This window comes from Cnephaeus nilssonii (assembly GCF_951640355.1).
Source record: "Cnephaeus nilssonii genome assembly, chromosome: 8".
Classification (NCBI taxonomy): domain Eukaryota; kingdom Metazoa; phylum Chordata; class Mammalia; order Chiroptera; family Vespertilionidae; genus Cnephaeus; species Cnephaeus nilssonii.
The window spans coordinates 81,652,720-81,673,262 of NC_137079.1; the positions used below are offsets into that span (position 1 = coordinate 81,652,720).

General features: G+C 42.2%; 1 protein-coding gene across 6 annotated transcripts in view; it reads right to left on the reverse strand.

Annotated features, from left to right (window-relative positions):
• Window positions 1–969: 969 nt before the first annotated feature.
• MTRF1 (mitochondrial translation release factor 1) overlaps window positions 970–20,543 on the reverse strand; it is a 59,150-nt gene continuing 39,576 nt past the window's right edge. For all 6 annotated transcript variants that reach the window (XM_079778864.1, XM_079778862.1, XM_079778863.1 and 3 more), the window contains 2 exons: window positions 17,550–17,648; window positions 970–9,949 (listed from right to left, as the gene is read on the reverse strand). In XM_079778864.1, the coding sequence (XP_079634990.1) occupies window positions 9,833–9,949; window positions 17,550–17,648 (216 nt within the window). In that variant the 3' untranslated portion in view covers window positions 970–9,832. The remainder of the gene's footprint in view (window positions 9,950–17,549; window positions 17,649–20,543) is intronic.

Consider the following 20,543-nt stretch of genomic DNA (forward strand, 5'->3'; position numbering starts at 1 on the left):
CATGATGGAAGGATTTGCAAACAGGACAGTGGAAAGGGCCAGATCCAGGAATGAAGTGGGGAAGAGGGGGGAAGAGGCCACGTTTGTATCTTCCCAGAAGGTGCTTCTAACCCCATCTGGGTGCCAGAGCGAGCAGTGCGTCACCACCACGGACCTGGAAGAACAACTCATCCCACCATTCAAGAAGCTGAAGATCACACCTCCGGTGATGATGCCAGCCCAGCCACCAGCCCCAAAGAAGGAGAGAAGAGTAAGGCAGCAGGCTAAGACCACCTGAGAAGCTAGTGTCCCCACATGGGGTCAACTGTAGAAGCTGACCACCGATGCCCAGCAAGTGGTGAAAGAACAGGGGGTTCAGGTAACCCCCTCCAACCTTTTTCTTGCTATGCTGGCACTTGTCAGCTGCCAGGTAAGTATGGCTGCAGCAGAAACTTACTGGACTTATGTTCCAGACCCTCCTATGGTCAATCCAGCCACCTGGACTGGAGATTCAGTGCCAGTATTTACTAACCACACCAATATGGTCGGGGGTAGCTTATAACTACAAGCATATAACTCCTTCTTCCCAAGGTGATTATACTTATAATGGCTTTAGTGGGGAGCTCCCTATTTGCTTATCAAAAAGGGGAACTTCAGGAAGTTTACAGCTCGGTCAAGAGAATAAGACATCCTATGGTGGCACAAACATTGCTAACATTGAAGGCCCCTGGGAATGCACATGGAATTGATGTCCTTACATGATATTATTCTACAATTTCATTATAATTTTGATATTTTACAACAGCATATTGTACAATTATCCCAAACAAACTTACAAACTAATTCTTTAATTGTTTGGCAGCAATTTCAATGGTAAGATATGTACACATATAATACCTTAATAATAAAATATATATATATATATATATATATATATATATATATATATATATATATATATATATAATAAAATAAAGTAAATGTTTGGCAGCAATTTAAAAAGGACATGAAAGGATTTAATCCCTTCCACTGTGTGGAAGGCCCCCTGGGAAGGCACTTGAGCATTCTATATTGGCCCTTTTTGCCAAGAGGGACCCTCCCACAGCTGTTGCCTGAGTTTTCAGTTCATGCTGAGGTTGAAGCCTCGTGGTGGCTGGTACCATGGATCTGTTTCTCGCCCAATGGGTGAGCTGGGCCCTCCATGGAGAAGAAACCTGGGTTCCCCAAGATATGTGATCAGTGCCGGGGCCCCGCCAGCTGGCAAGGGGATCCCAAGGCAGGTGCTGGGCATGGAGGCCATAGGGGCATAGGCTACCAAGGAGACAGAACTGAACCTCACATCACCCTGCTTGGCCCCGGAGGATGACTGGTTAGCCAAAGACGGGTAAGATTCCTCAAGGGAGGAACAACCTAAGACAGGCACAGTCGCAGAGGGGCCATCAGGAGAGAACTTGAGGGTCAACAGAGGTGGGGCACAGATCCTCACCCCCCCCCCAACATTGCAGGGGCTTGAACACTCGCCCCTTCTGAGGGAGGTCTCCTGCCCCATGGCTGCTTCGCGCTTCCCATGCCCAGCTCAGATCGGGACCCAGGCAACATACAGAGACTTGGCCCAGCTCAAATCGGAAAGAGACCCAGATAACAGAAAGAGACTTGGCCCAGCTTAGATTGGGACCCAGGCAACAGAAAGTTGGCCGATGGAAGCTGCCCTATATCTAAATCCAGCCTAAATTCAGGAATGCTCAGGGCTTTCTCAAGGATGCAAATAATCCTTTCCATTAACATTTACAGGGTAAACTAAGATTGTTGTTAAGAGTATTAAATTTGACAGTAAAATAGTCAAGTTTTCAGATTAATTTAAATTGGCTAAATGAAATAAGTGTATGTTCAAGAAAATTCAATTGTACAAAAAGCTGTTCCTAAAGTATTAACTAAAATTTCTATTGGAAGTTCATTTCATGGTAAAATTGCTTAACATGTAATGAACCTAAAAGCAGTCATATTTTTGTGCAAAAAATTAAAACTTAAAAGTGATCAAGACTGCATTATAAAAATTTCCCAAAAGCCTCCTAATAATTAAAAAGAAAAGAGGGGGGGGGGGGGCGGTGGATAGTGGAAAAAAATTATGTAAGGAAAAATATCCAGAAAAATTTTTTACTTTGAAAACTAATTTTCATTTGTAATACTAACAGCAGGACACCTATGAAAAAACATACATGGTGTCAGAATAAGCCAAAGGAAAATCATTTGGGCAAAAAATGAAAAAGATCCCAAGTCAAATTTATAGAAAGGATTACTTTACTAATTTTTGGTCGAGAATATGTTTGTATATTTTCAGAAAACAACTCCAAGACCATGTGGATTCTTGCAGGAGAGGAATTGACAGGAATGCTCCAGCCTTGAAGACAAGAGGAAAAACAATCCAGAGATGGAAGACGCTGACGACGCCTTGCCATGCTAGCAGTCAGCAGCTGTGTGTTGCTGCAGGTTGCCCAGGACCAAACCAGAGACGGTCGGGCCTGCATCGTCACCATTTGTCCACCATCCAGATATCATTGCTGACATGTACATGAGGAACTGCTGGACATTGAAATTGGGACTCAAACATTTTTCGTTCTTATATGTTTATTTCTGGTCTGTAAATGCAAGATTTCTTAAAAATTAAAAATGGGGGAGATGTAGAGGGCCCCCTGGGAAGACACATGGACATTCTTTAAATTGTTGTTAACTGAGCCCGAGACATTGACAGAGTCATGTCGGTTACACCCCCCACCCCCCCTAAGAATGAGGGGGTGTTATCAGTTCCTAACTTACCTTTGTCCAGGTTCCGGAAGAGGGCTTTGAGATGTAAAACCAGTCTAGCACTGGAAAAGAGGGAATGAATAGGACCTGGGCCCTCCCAAGCTCCTTTGATCTTAAGTTTTCCGGTGAAACCCCCTTGTATATTGGAAAATAAATAAATGTGCTGCGTGGCTCAGGGCAGTCATCTGTCTCTCCAGCAGAAGAGGTCAGCGACCCACCCGGGACCCAGCTTGAATCTATTTCTGTGTCAACTCTCTTTATTTCATTATTTCTCAATCCCCGGCTGCCTCTACCAAGAACCAATTTCATCTCTCTTTCCGTGCTGGCCACGGAAAAGGGAGATCCCTGCCGCATCAGGCCCCCGCACAGGCAGGGGGGCAGCGGGGGCCTGGGGCGAAAGTCAGGTGCTGGTCCCAGCCGCCCGTGGTGCAGGTCCGGCCTGACTCCCGCTGCAGCCTGCAGGGTGCCTCCTCACACGATTTTAATCGCGTGCTGGGCCTCTAGTTTTATTATATTACTAGAGGCCTGGTGCATGGGATTCGTGCACTTGCAGGGGGCATGGCCTGCAGGGATCGGCCCGCTGTGGGAGTGCTGCTCATCCTGGTCAGCCAAGTGGCTGTGGACCTGCCCTCTGGGCTGCGGACCCACCCTCTTAGCAGCCGCTCACCTGGTCAGCCAAGCAGCACTCCCACTGTGGGAGTGCACTGACCACCAGGGGGAAGCTCCTGCATTGAGCGTCTGCCCCCTGGTGGTCAGTGTATGTCATAGTGACTGGTCGACTGGTCGTTCTGCCATTCGGTTGCTGGGCTTTTATTTTATAGGATTGTTGTTAATGTCTTTCTGTACCTAAATTTATAAATTAAACTTTATCATAAGTATGTAGGTATAGGAAAACACATAGTATATACAGTAAGTCCTCACTAAACATCATTGATAGGTTCTTGAAAACTTCAAGTTGAAACAACAGCATCTGATAAAACCATTTTACCACAGGCTAATTGATATAAACAAGAGTAAAGTTCCTATAGCATATTTCTGGTCAAAAACACACCACCAAACTTCTAAATAAAGACTCAAACACTTTTAATATTAAACACTGAAAAAATATAAACTATACATACATTTAACCCTTTGCACTCGCTTGCTTTTTTTCTCGATTCCTTTATTCTAATGCTAACTGTGTCGAGTCACACTCGACATCCGAGTGCAAAAGGTTAAGAAAGATTAATAGAAAAGTGAGATTATTATTTTACAGCCTGATTATTCCAGTTCAGGGACACGGGAGGCCAGAGCCTATTCCAGTAGCTCAGGGCAAAAGGCAGGCATTCATTCGCCCTGTACAGGACAGGCCACCTTCCCGTTGCAGGGTGCACTCATACCCACATCCACTCAGACTGGAACAATTTAGATGCCAGTTCACCTCAGGTGCATATCTTTGGGATGTGGGAGAAAACCGGAGTACCCAGAGAAAATCCACATAGCCATGGAAGAACGTGCAATGACAGAGGTAGAAGGAAGACACAACTCCCTGAGCAGCCTGCACCAAGACCACAATTGTCAAAGAAAAAGATGACCATCTTCAAAAAACAATACAACTGAATGAGGAGACACTAACAAAAACATTCCAATATAATGGACAGCTTGAAGTTCTGACAACTGAGCATATAATGCTAAACTCCAACTGGAGAATGAAAAACAAAACAGAGAAAGAATGGAAGCAGAAGTTGAATCATACCGGTCTAGACTTGCTACTGCTATAGGATCATGAGCAATGTCAGACATCAAAAAGACACCTACAAATTGCTTTACAGAGAAAAAGATGAATGGATTTGTTTATGGGACAAAATGAAGGCCTAACCTAAAATATAATAACAATTAGCTTCACCTCCACCCTGGACCCAGAGAGGATGGAGGAGTGAGGAGGGAGCCCGATTCCTCATGGAATTGGCCATGGGGTAGGTTGCTGCTGGGGCACTGCTGGCCCCAAATCTGCTTCATCTGCACCCCGGACCCAGAGATTGGTTTCGACCCGATCCCCACAGGCCAGACCAAGGGACCCCACTAGTGTACGAATCCATGCACCAGGCTTCTAGTATAACAATGAGATTCTTTCTCAAAAACTTTCTAAAGCATAAAAAAGTAAATTCAATAGCTTAGAAATTGAACTTCATACAAGAGATGCTCTCAGAGAAAGGACTTTGGTTTTAGAAGGTGTAGAAAGAAACCTAAAGAAAACACAGTGTCAAAAGAAGGAAACTAAACACCTGTATCAAAAGGAACAAGGTATAGTGAATAAAGACATTGGAAAGCAGGAATCCTTACAGGAGAGGCGATCTCACCTACTAATTGAAAATACGTTGCTTCAGCAACAACTGGATCATGCTCACAACAAAGCTGATAGGGAAGGAAAGACAGTAATTAATATCCAAGACAGTTTCAGACCACCATAAAAATATTAAAGTCAAAAATGAAAAGCAAGGTCTATGCTTGTGAGAATTATAAGAGTCAACCTGTAATCTTTTCTGTCAAAGGAGGAAGTTCCTTAGCTTAAGAGCAATCATTTTGAGCCCTACCCAGTTTGGCTCAGTGCATAGAGTGTCGGCCCACAGACTGAAGGGTCCCAGGTTCGATTCCAGTTGGGGGCACATGCCTGGGTTGTAGGCTCGATCTCCCCACTGGGGGCGTGCAGGAGGCAGCCAATCAATGATTCTCTCAGCCACCATTCTAAGTTGCATGACTTGCAAATTCCCAGGAGGCCACCATTTTCAGATTCGGTTTCCTAAATGTCAAACCTCCCTACCCTCCTTTGAATTAGCCAATCGTGCCAAGAATGTAAACCCAAGCCTTTAGCAATCAGGGTGAGTGGCAGACTGTGCCAGGGATTAAATCTGAGTGGGAAGTCTTTGCTTACCAGACTCTTTGTTGGTTGCACACCCTTCTGCAGAAGTAAAGATATAGCTTTGCTGTCTGACCCCCAAGTATCCTTTGTGTTCTACCAGGACCCCTTAACTCTGGGGCTCGCCTTATTTCTGACATGCTGAATGAAAAAAATAAGGAGCTAGTCAATGAATAGTATAATTTAAAAGAATATATCAGTATGAAAAGGATAAAGAGAGACCTAAAATATAATAATGAGATTCTTTCTCAATAACTTTCTAAAGCAGAAGAAAGTAAATTCAATAGCTTAGAAATTGAGCTTCATCACACAAGAGATGTTCTCAGAAAAAGAACTTTGAATTTAGAAGGTGTAGAAAGAGACTTAGGCCAAACACAGTGTCAAAAGATGGAAGATAGAGTTATTAGACAACTTCAAAGAGAACTGGCTGACACCCCCAAAAATCTATCTATGACAGGGAGAAACCAAGATGGCGACATAGGTAAATACCTGAACTTGCTGCCTCGCACAACCACTTCAAAACTACAACTAAAAGACAAAACGGACATCATCCAGAACCACAGGAAGGCTGGCTGGGTGGAAATTCTACAACTAGAAGGAAAGAGAAAAGCACACGGAGACTCACAGGAGCTGCGGAAGTAAAGGCAGAGGTACGGAGGCGCGCGCAGAGAGGGCTGGCAACTGAGTACGTGGCTGGCTTTTTCAAGTGGTAGGAAGGCACAAGCTCCTGACTGCTTTGAACTCCAGTTCCGGGTGAGACTCTGGGGACCCAGATTCATACGGGGAGAAACTGGACTGTCTGGCTTTGGGCGGAACTCGAGGGCGGCTTTCTCTCAGAGGTGCTTGCAGCGATTACCTAGGGACACTGAGACCCAGGGGCCTCTTAGGGCAGGGCTGAAGATCAGCCATAGCTGTTTGCTCCACCCTGTTGATTCTCTGAGACCCTACCCCACCCAAACTGTGCGCAGAGGCTTTTTCATATGAATGGCCTGGTCCTTTGAAATCTAAAATTACCTAACTAACTGCAGCTGAGTCACAGAGACCCAGAACATCCAAAAGAAGGCCCAAGGCCCCACAGCAGCTTGCACTGCTTCACAGCTGGGCCTCATGTGGGCACCTCCAAAACCCAAACAAAGAAGAGGAATCTGCAGATCTCTCCGTAGCTCCTGCTGGGTGGCCTCAGGCAGAGGCTAAATTAGCACGTCCTTGGAGATCCAAGAGCCAGTGTACCCAGTGGTCAGAGTGGGACCATCCAGATTACAACTCCTCAGGTCCATAAGGGATACATTCAGGGGGCAGACTCAGTGAGCACCAAAGCCCCAATGAAGCAAGTCTTGTCTCATAAGGGTATCTCCAGTACAGAAGTCCTCCCATCCCAGACACAGCTGATCCTCACAGCCAATTGGCCGGGAGGTCAATTCCTCCCAGTGATACCAACAAAAATCAAGGCTTAACTACAACAAGACTATGCACACAGCCCACAAAGGGATACACCAAGAGTCTCTACCTCAGGTAACTGGGGAGGCTGAGCCACTGGGCCCTATAGGACACCTAGCACACAAAACCACTCTATCAACACAGGGAAGCAGCCAAAATGTGGAGACAAAGAAACAGGTCACAAATGACAGAAATGGAGGAAAGCAAACTACTGGATATAGAGTTCAAAACCACGGTTATAAGGTTTTTTCAAGAATTTTCTAGAAACTGCCGATAAATTTAGTGAGACCTTTGAGGATATGAAAAAGGACCAACTAGTAATTAAACATACACTGACTGAAATAAAAAATAATATAGAGATCCAACAGCAGATTAGAGGATCACAAGAAATCAAGTCAAAGACTTGAAATACAAAGAAGCAAAAAACACCCAACCGGAAAAGCAAAAAGAATCCAAAAAGTTGAAGATAGTGTAAGGAGCCTCTGGGACAACTTCAAGTGTACCAACATCCAAATTATGGGGGTGCCAGAAGAAGAGAAAGAGCAAGATACTGAAAACCTATTTGAAGAAATAATGACCGTAAACTTTCCCCACCTGGTGAAAGAAATAGACTTACAAGTCCAGGAAGCACAGAGAACCCCAAACAAAAGGAATCCAAAGAGGACCACACCAAGACACATCATAATTAAAATGCCAAGGGCAAAAGACAAAGAGAGAATCTTACAAGCAGCAAGAGAAAAACAGTTAGTTACCTACAAGGGAGTACCCATACGATTGCCAGCTGATTTCTCAACAGAAACTATGCAGGCCAGACGGGAGTGGCAAGAAATATTCAAAGTGATGAAAAGCAAGAACCTACAACCAAGATTACTCTACCCAGCAAAGCTATCATTCAGAATTGAAGGTCAGATAAAGAGCTTCACAGGTAAGAAAAAGCTAAAGGAGTTCATCACCACCAAATCAGTATTATATGAAATGCTTAAAGGTATTCTTTGAGAAGAGGAAGAAGAAAAAGGTAAAGATAAAAATTATGAACAACAAATACGTATCTATCAACAAGTGAATCTAAAAACCAAGTGAATAAAAAATCTGATGAACAGAATAAACTGGTGAATATAATAGAATCAGGGGCATAGAAAGGGAGTGGACTGACAATCCTTGGGGGGAAAGGGGTGTGGGGGGTGCGGGAAGAGACTGGACAAAAATCATACACCTATGGATGAGGACAGTGGGGGGTGGGGGGTAAGGGCATGGGGTCAGGTGGGAACTGGATGGAGGGGAGCTATGGGGGGAAAAAAGAGAAACAAGTGTAATAATCTGAACAATAAAGATTTATTTTAAAAAAGAAAGGAAAACAAGCTAAAAAAAACTGTCTATGACAGAGGCTTCACTAGAGGGTGAATCACGTTTTTGTATGAATTTAGAAGATGAGAAACAAGAGTTAAAGAAGGGATTAGATCAAAGCAGATGTCAATCCCAGCATGAAAAGGAAAAGTGAAAGAAATAAACAGTCAGAGTTAAATCTATCTCTGCAATATAGCTGGCATCAAGAAATGAAGAAAAATGGTGACTTAGAAAAAGAGATTACCAGGCTTAAGGAGTTTTGAGAAGATTCTTGGATTCCAGATGTTCTTCAAGATGGGCTGGGAAATAAAGTGAGCCCTGCCATCCCACAGAGCAGGCCTCAGTGCTGCCCAGCAGAAAGGTCATGTAAACGAGCCACCCCCAGCATCTCCCCAGAAGTCAATGTGCCAATGTGGGGACATAGCTGGCAGGCAGAATCAGACCCACATGTTCTGTTACTAGAATAATGCATTGAGAACTGCTTTATCGGCAAGTGTGTGAATGACTCTGCAAAAGGAAACTGGGCCTGTACCTCCTGAGTAACTCAGGTGGCCCAGGCCATCCCTCTAGTTACTAATTTTCTTAGCCTCCTCCTTAGCGAGAGGATAGTCACAATGCTAGGTAAGCTTTCTTCCCTTGACAAGTCTACCAGCACACGGTGATGGTTGGGAAGCACCAGGTAAACCCTCTTCCTGCTGAGTAGAATTCTAAACTTCATGTTATTAAACCATGAAAAACACTTTGTTTACGAGATCATCAAAATTAAAATTTGGTTTTCAAGTTCTTCCAGAAAGAAATGTGATTGATTCATTAAAAAACATATTTGTAAGCTGACTGGGTGGCGCAGTTGGTTGGATCATCATCTTGTACACCAAAAGGTTGTGGGTTCGATTCATGGTCAGGGCACATACCTAGGTTGCGGCTTCGATCCCCAGTTGGAGCCTATGTGCAAGGCGACTGATCAATGTTTCTCACATCAATGTTTGTTTCTCTCTTTCTCTCAAATCAATAAACATATCCTCAGGTGAGGATTAAAAAACAAAAACATTTGTAATTATTGTGCATTTTTACCTGTACTTTATGAATAGTCTCAAAGATTCCCAGGCCTCTGTCAGCTTCCTGACATAGTTCCATTTTACTTATGTAATTATCTAAAATAATAAAAGTGTAATATGCTAATCAGACCGGACGTCCTTCTGGAAGAACTTCCAGATGAAGCTGGGGCTGCAAGGGAAGCCTGGATCCCGGTGCCTGCTGGTGGCCAGAGGGAAGCCCAGGTCCCAGGTGCCAGAGGGAAGCCGGTGCCAGCAGTCGGGGTAAGGAAGGCCTACTCTTGCATGAATTTCGTGCATCAGGCCTCTAGTAAATAATAAATCAGCATTTTGTTGACTTAAGATTTTCATCCAAAAACTCAATAATAGCTTCTTCATCTGCTGATTGAAGCAGTCTCTGAATTAGCTGATCCAGGCACTTCTCCCCACATAAAAATTTCTGGTAAAAGAGAGAAATTTTTATGAAAATCTGATCACTAGAAATAAAGGAGAAATGAAGAAAAGAATTAAGTGTATATTTAATTCTTTTCTTTACAGTCATTGTTTAATAGCAACCAAGAATTACTAATCCTTTCTAATAAAAGGATAATATGCAAAATAACCATCACTCAGTCATAAAGATGGCGGCACCCATAGCCACAAGTTGGCAGCGCCCAGTCCTCTCAGCCCCGCCAGAGTCCCCCAGTCCCGGGGGGTGGCTACTGAGAGCAGGCAGCGTGAGCGGCCTGGAGGAATGCTTGCGTTGTCGCCCTGGTGACAAGGCAAGCGTTCCGTGCCCGGCCGTGGATGGGCCTCTGGGCCACAGAGAGCCCCTGGGCAGCAGGCGCAGAATGGCCAGGCCCCGCAGAGAGCTACTGGCGCGTGGATTCATGCGCAGGGCTACTGGTCTACAATATAATGAATAATACTATTACTATCTTGGGAGGATGCTCATTGTTACTGATTCATATTCTTCACAACTTTATTTTTTATTGAAAAGTAGTAGTTTAAGCCCTAAGTGCAACATAGTTAACAATACTTTGTCTTTAAAGGGGGGTTTACAAAAAAGCTTATATCTTATATCACCAAATGTTATCATGTTATAAAGTCCTGAATTAATAGATGAAAAAATGTGTTTAATTTTCAGATGATTAAAAAATGGCATATAAAGAGAACAAGTGATCTATCTGTCCTATACCACATAATTCTGGTTAGTATGGCTTTTTATATGAAAAGTGAATGTAAAAGAGTAACTAGAATTATATTCTATTTTAAATTAACATTTTGTTTAAAAATCAATCTTGTAGAATTTTGATTTTTCCACTAACTCTGGAGACAACAAAACAGAGATCTGAATCAACTTATGAAATTTACCATGCCTCTCTCTTTAAAATTCCTCTGTCTGGCTTTTCTGACAACACAGTTCTAAGTTCTCAAACCATTTTTGGGAGAATATATTTGCTGACTCCTTTCTCCTCTTGTACCTTAGAAAATACCAGTCTTTTTATTCTTGTCCTGAAAATTACACCCTTTTCATTTATATCACATTATTTCACAAAGGCAACAAAGACTGAAATGCCCTAATGCCCCAGGGATCTTGTTGCCAGACTAACGTGCAGACTGCTCCTTGACATTCTGTCTTGCCAAACACTCTGGACTTGGCTCAGCTAAAGCCTCTCTGGAACACTACAGCTCACATTTCTCATACCAACTCTCCAAATTTAAATAACTTAACCTTTTGCACTCGGATGTCGAGTGTGACTCGACACAGCATCGGTAGCAGGAATCGAGAAAAAAGCAAGTGAGTGCAAAGGGTTAATCCATAAATGGTTTATGATAATTCTGTGTTTTCTTAAACTGGAAATACTGCACAGTAGTTTTGAAATCTAGAAGTCTTGTGTAATAAAAAATATTTATGCGGGAATATTTAGGGGACAAGTATCTTGAGGTGTGCACCTTGCTTTCAAATGGTTCAACAGCAACACAGGGGGAGAGAGAGAGAGAGAGAGAGAGAGAGAGAGAGAGAGAGAGAGAGAGAGAGAGAGAGAGAAGGTGGAGGAGGAAGAGAGGGCAAACATAGCAAAATGTTAACAACTGTTGCATCTAGGTATAAGGTGCATGTTGAACTTGTCTTTAAACATATGTGCTTGAAGAATTCAAAATAAAAAGTTCAGAAAATTTTATATTAACTTCCAAATAATTTCACGGAATGAAAACTGTTTCAGTTAGACCTCCCTACATCCCTCCATAAAGTTTCTTTCTGTGAAATTACTAAAATGATGACTCCAAGTACCTTTCCTGTGTTATAGAAGTTTTGTGTAATAGTTGTTGAGATTAGTCAATTAGCACATTCTCATATTTCATAAATGCTCTAAATATAGACATTGGCTTCATAGAAATAATTTACTGTTGGCATCGGGAACACAGAACATTTAAAGTTTTGCTGTTGGCATCAACTAATCTTATATTTAGTCTGTCTTTTTTTTTAAATTCTCAACCGAGGATATTTTTAGTGGATGGAGCAGTAGAGACACAGAGAGAAAAACATCGATTGATTGCCTCCCGCACGCACCCAACCAGTGACGGGGATTGAGCCTGCAACTGAGGTACATGTCCTTGACTGGAATGGAACCCAGGACCCTTTAGTCTGAGGGCCGACACTCTATCCACTGAGCCAAACTGGCTAGGGCTACTTAGTTTTTCTTAAATGGTCTTAAAGTTGAATTTTAGGTTGAGTGTACACACTTAAGTTATCTCTCAAGTTGAACTGTAGGGCAAAGAATGCCTTACCATCTTTATATTCCACAAAACACCAGCATATAATAAAACTTAATTAAACTTTAAAATTAAACAGAACCCTGGCCGGTGTGCTCAGTGGTTAGAATGTCAGCCCACTGACCAAATGGTCGCAGGTTCTATTCCCAGTCAAGGACACATACCGCAGTTGTGGTTTCACCCCTCACCCCCAGTTGGGGTGCGTGTGGGAGGCAACCAGTCGATGTCTCTCTTACATTGGTATTTTTCTCTGTATGTCCCTCTTCCTCCCTCCCTTCTACTCTCTCTGAAAAGCTATAGGAAAGGATGAGAGAGAGAGCTATAGGTGAGGATGAGAGAGAGAGAGAGAGAGAGAGAGAGAGAGAGAGAGAGAGAGGAAAGGATGGAAGGAAGGAAGGAAGGAAGGGAGGGAGGGAGGGAGAGAGGGAGGGAGGGAGGGAGGGAGAAAGACATCCCATCCAATAAGTTTCTCCCCAGGATTTTTAAACTGGAAATACACAGGGTCATCCTCCTCTTGGCTAAAGCTGAAGTACTTAAAGTTTACAGGAGGTTAGAAGCCGCATTTTCAGTCATGGGAAGAAAGCAATCTTCAGTGAGAGAAGTTGATATATGGAAAGGAGAAAACATGAGAACTGGATGAAAAATATCCTGATGATATGAATTCCCATATTCATTTATTCCTGAAGCACAGCTTCATTGCCAGGGTGGTGGCAGTAGCTCTAGTACATTTCTATCCTTGGGGTATGTAAGGCCACCCAGTATTCTTATGAATTCCTTTGTAGGTATTTTTATTTTATTTATCTAGATAAAAAGGAAGAAAGAGAATGTAAAATTATTATTTTAATTAATAAAATTTTTAATTAAGATTTATACCATTTTAAGAATATGAAAACTTCTTATAAAATGAGTGTGCCTGAAGCTCAAATTATTATAGTATTGCCAAGGTGACTTCATCATTTGGAAATTATGTAACAAGGATTATGTCTTCCTAATAATCACAACATATTCACAGCTCAATTGGATTAACTGGAGTGCTAAAGATAAAAAGATCAAAGAGGAAGGAGTTATAGTTCCTACTTTTCAGAAGCTCATAATTTAGTAGGAGAGCTAAGCAATATATAAGCATCACTAGAGGCCCGGTGCACCAATTTGTGCACTGGTGGACTCACATGCAGATTTTTTTCAATAAATATTTTGGCAAATTTTTTAGAGATTTGCTATAATCTGAAAAAATTCACAGATGATCCTTATGATTCTCTTAATAGCATTTTCTTTTCTCTAGCTTACATTATTATAAGAAACTAGAGGACTGGTGTACGAAATTCGTGCATGGGGGGGTCCCTCAGCCCGACCTGCACCCTCTCCAATGTGGGAACTCTCAGGGGATGTCCTAATGACGGCTTAGGCCCACTCCCCGCGGTCCTCTGCTCTCTGTGGATCTGCCTGCTTGATGCCACCGCAGGCCCTGGTGTCTGCTCTCTGTGGGGGCCTGCTTGCCCCTCACCACCGTGGCGAGGGGCAAGCAGCGCCTTGCTATCTGCTCGCTGCGGGGGACTGAGGCGCTGCTTGTCCCTCGCCCTCTTGGCGAGGGCTTAAAGGACTGGGGGACTCCGGTGGTGCTGAGGGGACTCCAGTGGTGCTGAGGGGACTGGGCGCCGCCATCTTTGTCGTGAAGTGATGGTCAATTTGCATATTCCGTCTTTATTAGATAGGATGGTGTACAATACATATAATGTTTATGTGTTAATTGATTGTTTATGTTACTGGTAAAGCTCCGAGTCAACAGTAGACTATTAGTAAAGTTTTAGAAGAGTCAATCAAAAGTTATACATAGATTTCGACTGCAGAAGGGGTCAGCATCCATACCCCCTACATTGTTCAAAGATTGATTGTATATTTAAAGCCCAGGACAATGGGAAATTTTCAGTATAAATGGAATATAGGGCAGGAGATAGGCTGATGCTAAAAAAACTGCACAAGGACTTTGAGAAACAATAAAAATACAAAACAATGTAACACACGGAAGTCTGTGCTTATCTATATATTTAAAAGCCTAAGTGACTGGCTGACCATTTGACCGGAAGCTATGACAACCAGGGGGCAGACCTCAACACAGGAGCTGCCAAGCTGTGGTGACTTGGCAGCTGCAGTTCTCAGCTCATGCACCGGAACCAGAGAGGAGGGAGACAGATTCCAGAGTGCGTCACCCGAGAACCACCCTCTCGCAATCCAGGACCCCTCAGGGAATGTCGTAGAGCTGTTTTGGCCCCATCCCCACAGGCCAGGCTGAGGGACCCCACCTGTGCACAAATCCATGCACCGGGCCTCTAGTTATCTAGATAAATAAAAATAAAAATACCCAAAAGGGAATTTACAAGAATACTGAGTGACCTTACATACCCCAAGAATAGAAATGTACAGGGCGACTGCCACCATCCTGGCAATGAAGCTGGGCCTCAGGAATAAATGGATATGGGAATTCATATCATCAGGATATTTTCCATCCAGTTTTCATGTTTGTTCCTTTCAATATATCAGCTTCATTTTTTTCTCTCACTGAAGATTGCTTTCTCCAATGACTAAAAATGTGGCTTTTAACCTCCTGTAAACTTTAAGTCCTTCAGATTTAGCCACCAAGGGGAGGATGACCCTGTGTGTCTCCAGTTTAAAAATCCAGAGAAGGAACTCATTGGATGGGACTTGTTCAGACTTCCTCCCCAAATAAATCAAGTATTGTCTTGGGTCGGGACCATGATTATGTCAGAACATAGAAGTGCCATCAGGGACTATGTGGATGGAGTAGGGAAAAGGTTAGGGTCTAGAATAATGAGAGAGCAGTCCCACAGACATCCACTTTCTCTCCTATCCACCCCTTCCATTCTGTCTTATAGCAGTTGCTCTGGAGTTAAGGCCCTTATCACTTTTCTTTCCACATCCACAACTATTCAGTCTTTCCTGCATGCAGATTTTAATGTTTTACTACAACATTTTTTGTGCCATTTTTTCCTTTCACTAATATGGAACGTGTTTTTTTTTCTCCCTAATAAGCTGGTTAGTGATTATTAGAGCATACCAATATGATTTTCCTTATCATTTCTGTGTCTGCTGTGCTTGTTTGGTTAGTAATAATACATTATTATTTAGGCCAAAGTCAGATATTTTATAAGTATAAAAGTCAGTTATCTGCTCCTGCTTCATAACTGAATACTATAACTAGCACCTATGTGCCCTTCTAAAATATATTACTGGTCATAAGAATGTCACTGTCTCATAGAAAATCGTCACCACTAGTAGAAAAAGAACTAAAAAATTATGGTATAATTAGAACAATATGGTCAAATGTGTTTGTCTATTACTGCGTTTCCTGAGGAAAGGGAAGTTAGCAAATATTTTCTCCTTTTCAACATGGCACTTATGTTTCCTATGTAAGGCAGCCATAATTGCTAAGAAAACAGAGGAAATGGCATAAGATACACAGAAATTTCTTAATACTAAAAAATGTAGCCCTGGCTGGGTAGCTCAGTTGGTTACAGCATCGTCCTAATACGCCAACGTTGAAGGTCTAATCCCCAGTCAGCACATACAAGAATCAACCAACGAGTGCATAACTAAATGGAACAACAAATCAATGTTGTTTTTTTCCGCTCTCTCCCTTCCTCTCTCTTTCTCTCCCTAAAAATCAATCAATCAATAAATAAGTAGACATTTCTTTTGTAAAATTAGGACTTTAATTTTGAGTACAAACTTGAATAGAATCAAGTGAAAGAGCCCCTAGGTATCACAAAAGGATAAAAACTTCTGTTTTCTGCTTTTCCACCTAGACCTATATGGAAACTTCCCCCATCAGTGGAAGCAAAATGGAAATTTTCCTGTGTTTCATCATTAATGTATTAATGTCGTGGTCCTGGTTAACGTTCCAACCAAAATGACATGGTCTTTCCCCAACAGTTAACTGTAATACCTCAATCTAATGACTATATGTTATGATAATGCAGATATATAAGATGCCCTCTAGTGTATACACCTTTCATAATCCTCTCCCTTAACTGCAGGTAGAAACTGTGAATATGATGAAATATCACTCCAGTGATTAGTTTGACTTTAAGTTAAAAGGGGTATTATACAGGTGGGCCTGACCTAAACATGTGAGTCCTTAAAAAGGCCTGAGCCATTTCTGAAGAGGTTCAAAGTGGGAGAGGACATATGGAGGGGGCCATATAGCAAGCAACTGTGTGGATCTTTAGGAGCTGAGAGTATCAGCATCCAGCTGATGGCCAGCAAGAAAATGGGGGCCTCTCTCCTACAATTCAAGAAAATGCAGTTCTGCCAACAACCACATGAGCTCAGAAGAGCGCTCTAAGCTCCACTGCCAGTGGTATAAAAGCAGCTCATAAAATTTTGTACAGTACATAATGCCTGATAATGATAATAAACTTGTTACTGGCTAATGAATTTACTATACTATAGTTTTAATTGTTATTTTTAGAGTATACTCTTTTGACTGATTAAAAACAACATTTTCTGTAAAACAGTATGCCTAGTTACACTAACAGCAGCCTCATACATCTCATGTTTACCATGTCTTTTGATTGCACCATTTTCTTTTGTGTTTGATTTAACTAAGTGTGTAGCAGGCTATACCATCTAGGTTTGTGTAAGTGCATTCTATGATGTTTGCACAATGATTAAATCGCATAATGATGCATTTCTCACAACATATCCCAGTGGTAAAGCGGCACATGACTATATTTAAAATATATTAATGTCCTAGCTGGTTTGGCTCAGTGGATAGAGCATCGGCCTGTGGACTAAAGGATCCCAGGTTCAATTCCAGCCAAGTGCACATGCCCACCTTGCAGGCTCAGACCTCAGAAGAGGGCATGTAGGATGCAGCCAATCAATGATTCTCTCTCATCATTGATGTTTCTATCTCTCTCTCCCTCTCCCTTCCTCTCTAAAATCAATAAAAAAATTTTTTTTTTAAAAAAAGAGTAGCACCCTTGAAGCTTACAATGTTTAAAAAATAAAAAATAAAAAAAAAATATTAATACATTATGGTTGTATAACAAAGAAATTAGAACTTATAAGATAGTTGTTCCAAACTGGCATAAAGACCATGTTTCTTACCAGTAAACTAATAAAAATGTTTGCAAATTTTAAGGTACTAATATAAATTGATTTAATGATTTAAAATTATTTGCTGATATTTTAGACATTACTCTCTAGAATTTGACTATACTTTCTTCAAAAGTCAAAGGTACATAAAGCATACTCAGTGTTATTACCTTAATGTCACGAACTTCATATGCTATCCTGTGGTCAGTGACTCTGTCCTGGGTGAAATTATATGTCCGAATTCTCTCTGACTGGGCTCTTGTTCCCACCTGTGCCATAATAAAAAGAAATTCATATTTAAACTTTAAAATTACCTCTATTACAATGAAAAAAATTACTTGTAAATTACTTTCCTATTTTAACAGCTTAAATATTTTCTAAAATTATATATACACAGTGGCAAAGAGCAAGAATGGGCAGAACTTAATGTTTAAGACTACAAGTTTTAAAACTTATTTATGGAATAAGAATTTATGTCTCTTTGATACTTCAAATTCCATATACATAAAATCAAATTGTCTTTCCACTCCAATCAGTTCTTTCTCCTAGTTTCTAGAAATGACACCACAATATTCCCTTTTATCCAAGTAGAAAACTCTGACATCCTACAATGTAACAAACATTTCATGGGAGCTTATTCTGCCAGGCTTTGATATAGACACACAGTTTGCATAAGGCCAATCTTTTTTTATTTTAAATCATATATGAGCATTTATTCCAATACTGCCGTCAGTATGGGAGAGCAGCAGGTCATCCACAAAAATCTGCTCTGCAGCCCCCCATAAGCTGCTTATATGGGGTAGGACAAAGATTACACGGGGAAGTAGGGATTACATGCATGGAGAAGTAGGCACTGTGGGCTGGGGTGGGACTCCATTGGATAAGGCCAATCTTGAATACTTATTTTAAAAATTATTATGTGAAACCTCTAGTGCCAAAATGTCAAATAGCAAGTAAATCCCAATGTGTCTTATTAAATCAAATGTGGCAGATTTCACAATATTTATGGTATCACTTCTTTGCCAAGAAGTAATGCTTTGTAAATGAGCATTCCTATCTGGGGTTATCATTAATAGAAGATTAATATATTATTTATCCTGTTGCTTTAACTACTTGCAAATTAGAATGTAGGTAAGGAAAACTAGAAGGGCAAAACTGTGAAAAGACTAGGACATCTAAGCAAAAAGAATAATGTTTAGTTTTATGCAACTGATTATCCTATAAAGTTACAAAATCTTCCAAATTTACTGTTGCATACCGATCTAAGTACAGTTATTTCTAGATTCCACTTTCTCTTCCACCCTCTCTCAAAAACAAACTACTTTTGGAATTTAAAACCATACACTTTGTTTACCTAAAACAATGACATTTATTAATTTTGCTTAGAACTTATCTATTTATATATTTGAATAAATAATACTGTACATGTATAAAATTCCAAAAGGGTATATAATGAAAAATAAATATTCTACTCCTTGTCCCCAAACTCCTTCTAGCAATCACTGTTATCAGTTTTTTGCAGTGCCATTTATTTTTTATCTTACATACAGTTATAATGAAAGCCTAGGTTTTTAGATTTAAAAAAATCTAAAAATCTCTTAAATTTCCAGAGAATTACTTTGTCTTTTATACTGATTTCCTTTCAAAACAGTTATGATATAGACACTGGAGAGAAACAACTGGGAAATAATTTTAAGTTTATTCATATATCATCTACTCATTTGCAAGCTGGCATGTCCAATTTTGGTCATAATCTGTCAGTTCAAATGCATTTAAATTATTGTTTATTTACAAATAAGCATGTTTCTCTATGCTCTAAGGTATTTCCATTCCATCAAAAATAAATACTACATTTTCTACATAAAATGACTTTTTGTAAAGAGGTATTAAATTAACAGAAGCCTGGTGCATGAATTTGTGCACGGGTGGGGTCCCTCGGCCTGGCCAGCAATCAGGGCCGACTGGGGCCGGCCAGCCAGGGGGAGGGGCCACGGGAGGTTGGCCAGCTGCGGGAGGTTGGCTGTGGGAGCGCACTGGCCACCAGGGGGCAGCTCCTGCATTGAGTGTCTGTCCCCTGGTGGTCAGTGTGTGTCATAGCAACCGGTTGACCGGTTGTTCAGTCAACTGGTCATAATGGTCACTTAGGCTTTTATATACATACTAGAGACCCAATGCACGAAATACGTGCAAGAGTAGGCCTTCCCCCTGGCTGCCAGCACCAGCTTCCCTCTGGCACCCAGGACCTGGGCTTCCCTCGCAGCCCCGGCTTCCTCTGGAAGGTTGTCCGGAAGAATGTCTGAAAGGACGTCCAGTCTAACTAGCATATTATGCTTTTATTATTATAGACTAGTGGCCCAGTGCACAAAATTCGTGCACTGGGGGGTCAGTTCCCTCAGCCCAGACTGTACCCTCTCCAATTGGGGACCCCTTGGGGGATGTCCGACTGCCGGTTTAGGCTCGATCGGGATGGGGCCTAAACTGGCAGTCGGACATCCCTCTTGCAATCTGGGACCGCTGGCTCCTAACCACTCACCTGCCTGCCTGCCTGATCGCCCCTAACTGCCCCTGCCTGCCTGATCACCCCTAACTGCCCTCTCCTGCCAGCCTGATCTCACCCCCAACTGCCCTACATTGCCAGCCTGGTTGCCCCCAACTGCCCTCCCCTGCCAGCCTGATCTCGCCCCCAAAGGCCCTCCCCTGCCAGCCTGATCTCGCCCCCAAAGGCCCTCCCCTGCCAGCCTGATCTCGCCCCCAATGGCCCTCACCTGCTGACCTGATCTTGTCCCCAACAGCCCTCCCCTGCTGGTCTGATCTTGCCCCAACTGCCCTCCCCTTGCTGGCCTGGTTGCCCCCAACTGCCCTCCCCTGCTGGCCTGATCTCGTCCCTAACTGCCCTCCCCTTGCCGGCCTGGTTGCCCCCAACAGCCCTCCCCTGCCGGCCTGATCTCACCCCCTACTGTCCTCCTCTGCTGGCCAATTTGGTTCTAATTGGTCAGTTTCTATGTCAGTCAGTGTCAAAAGCTCTGCCTCCTAGGAAACCATTGGCTCCTCACAGTTGACCCAGATTTGGTTCTGATTGGTCAGTTTCTATGCCAGTCAGCATCAAAAGCTCTGTCTCCTAGGCAGCCACTGCCTCCTCACAGTTGACCCAGATTTGGTTCTGA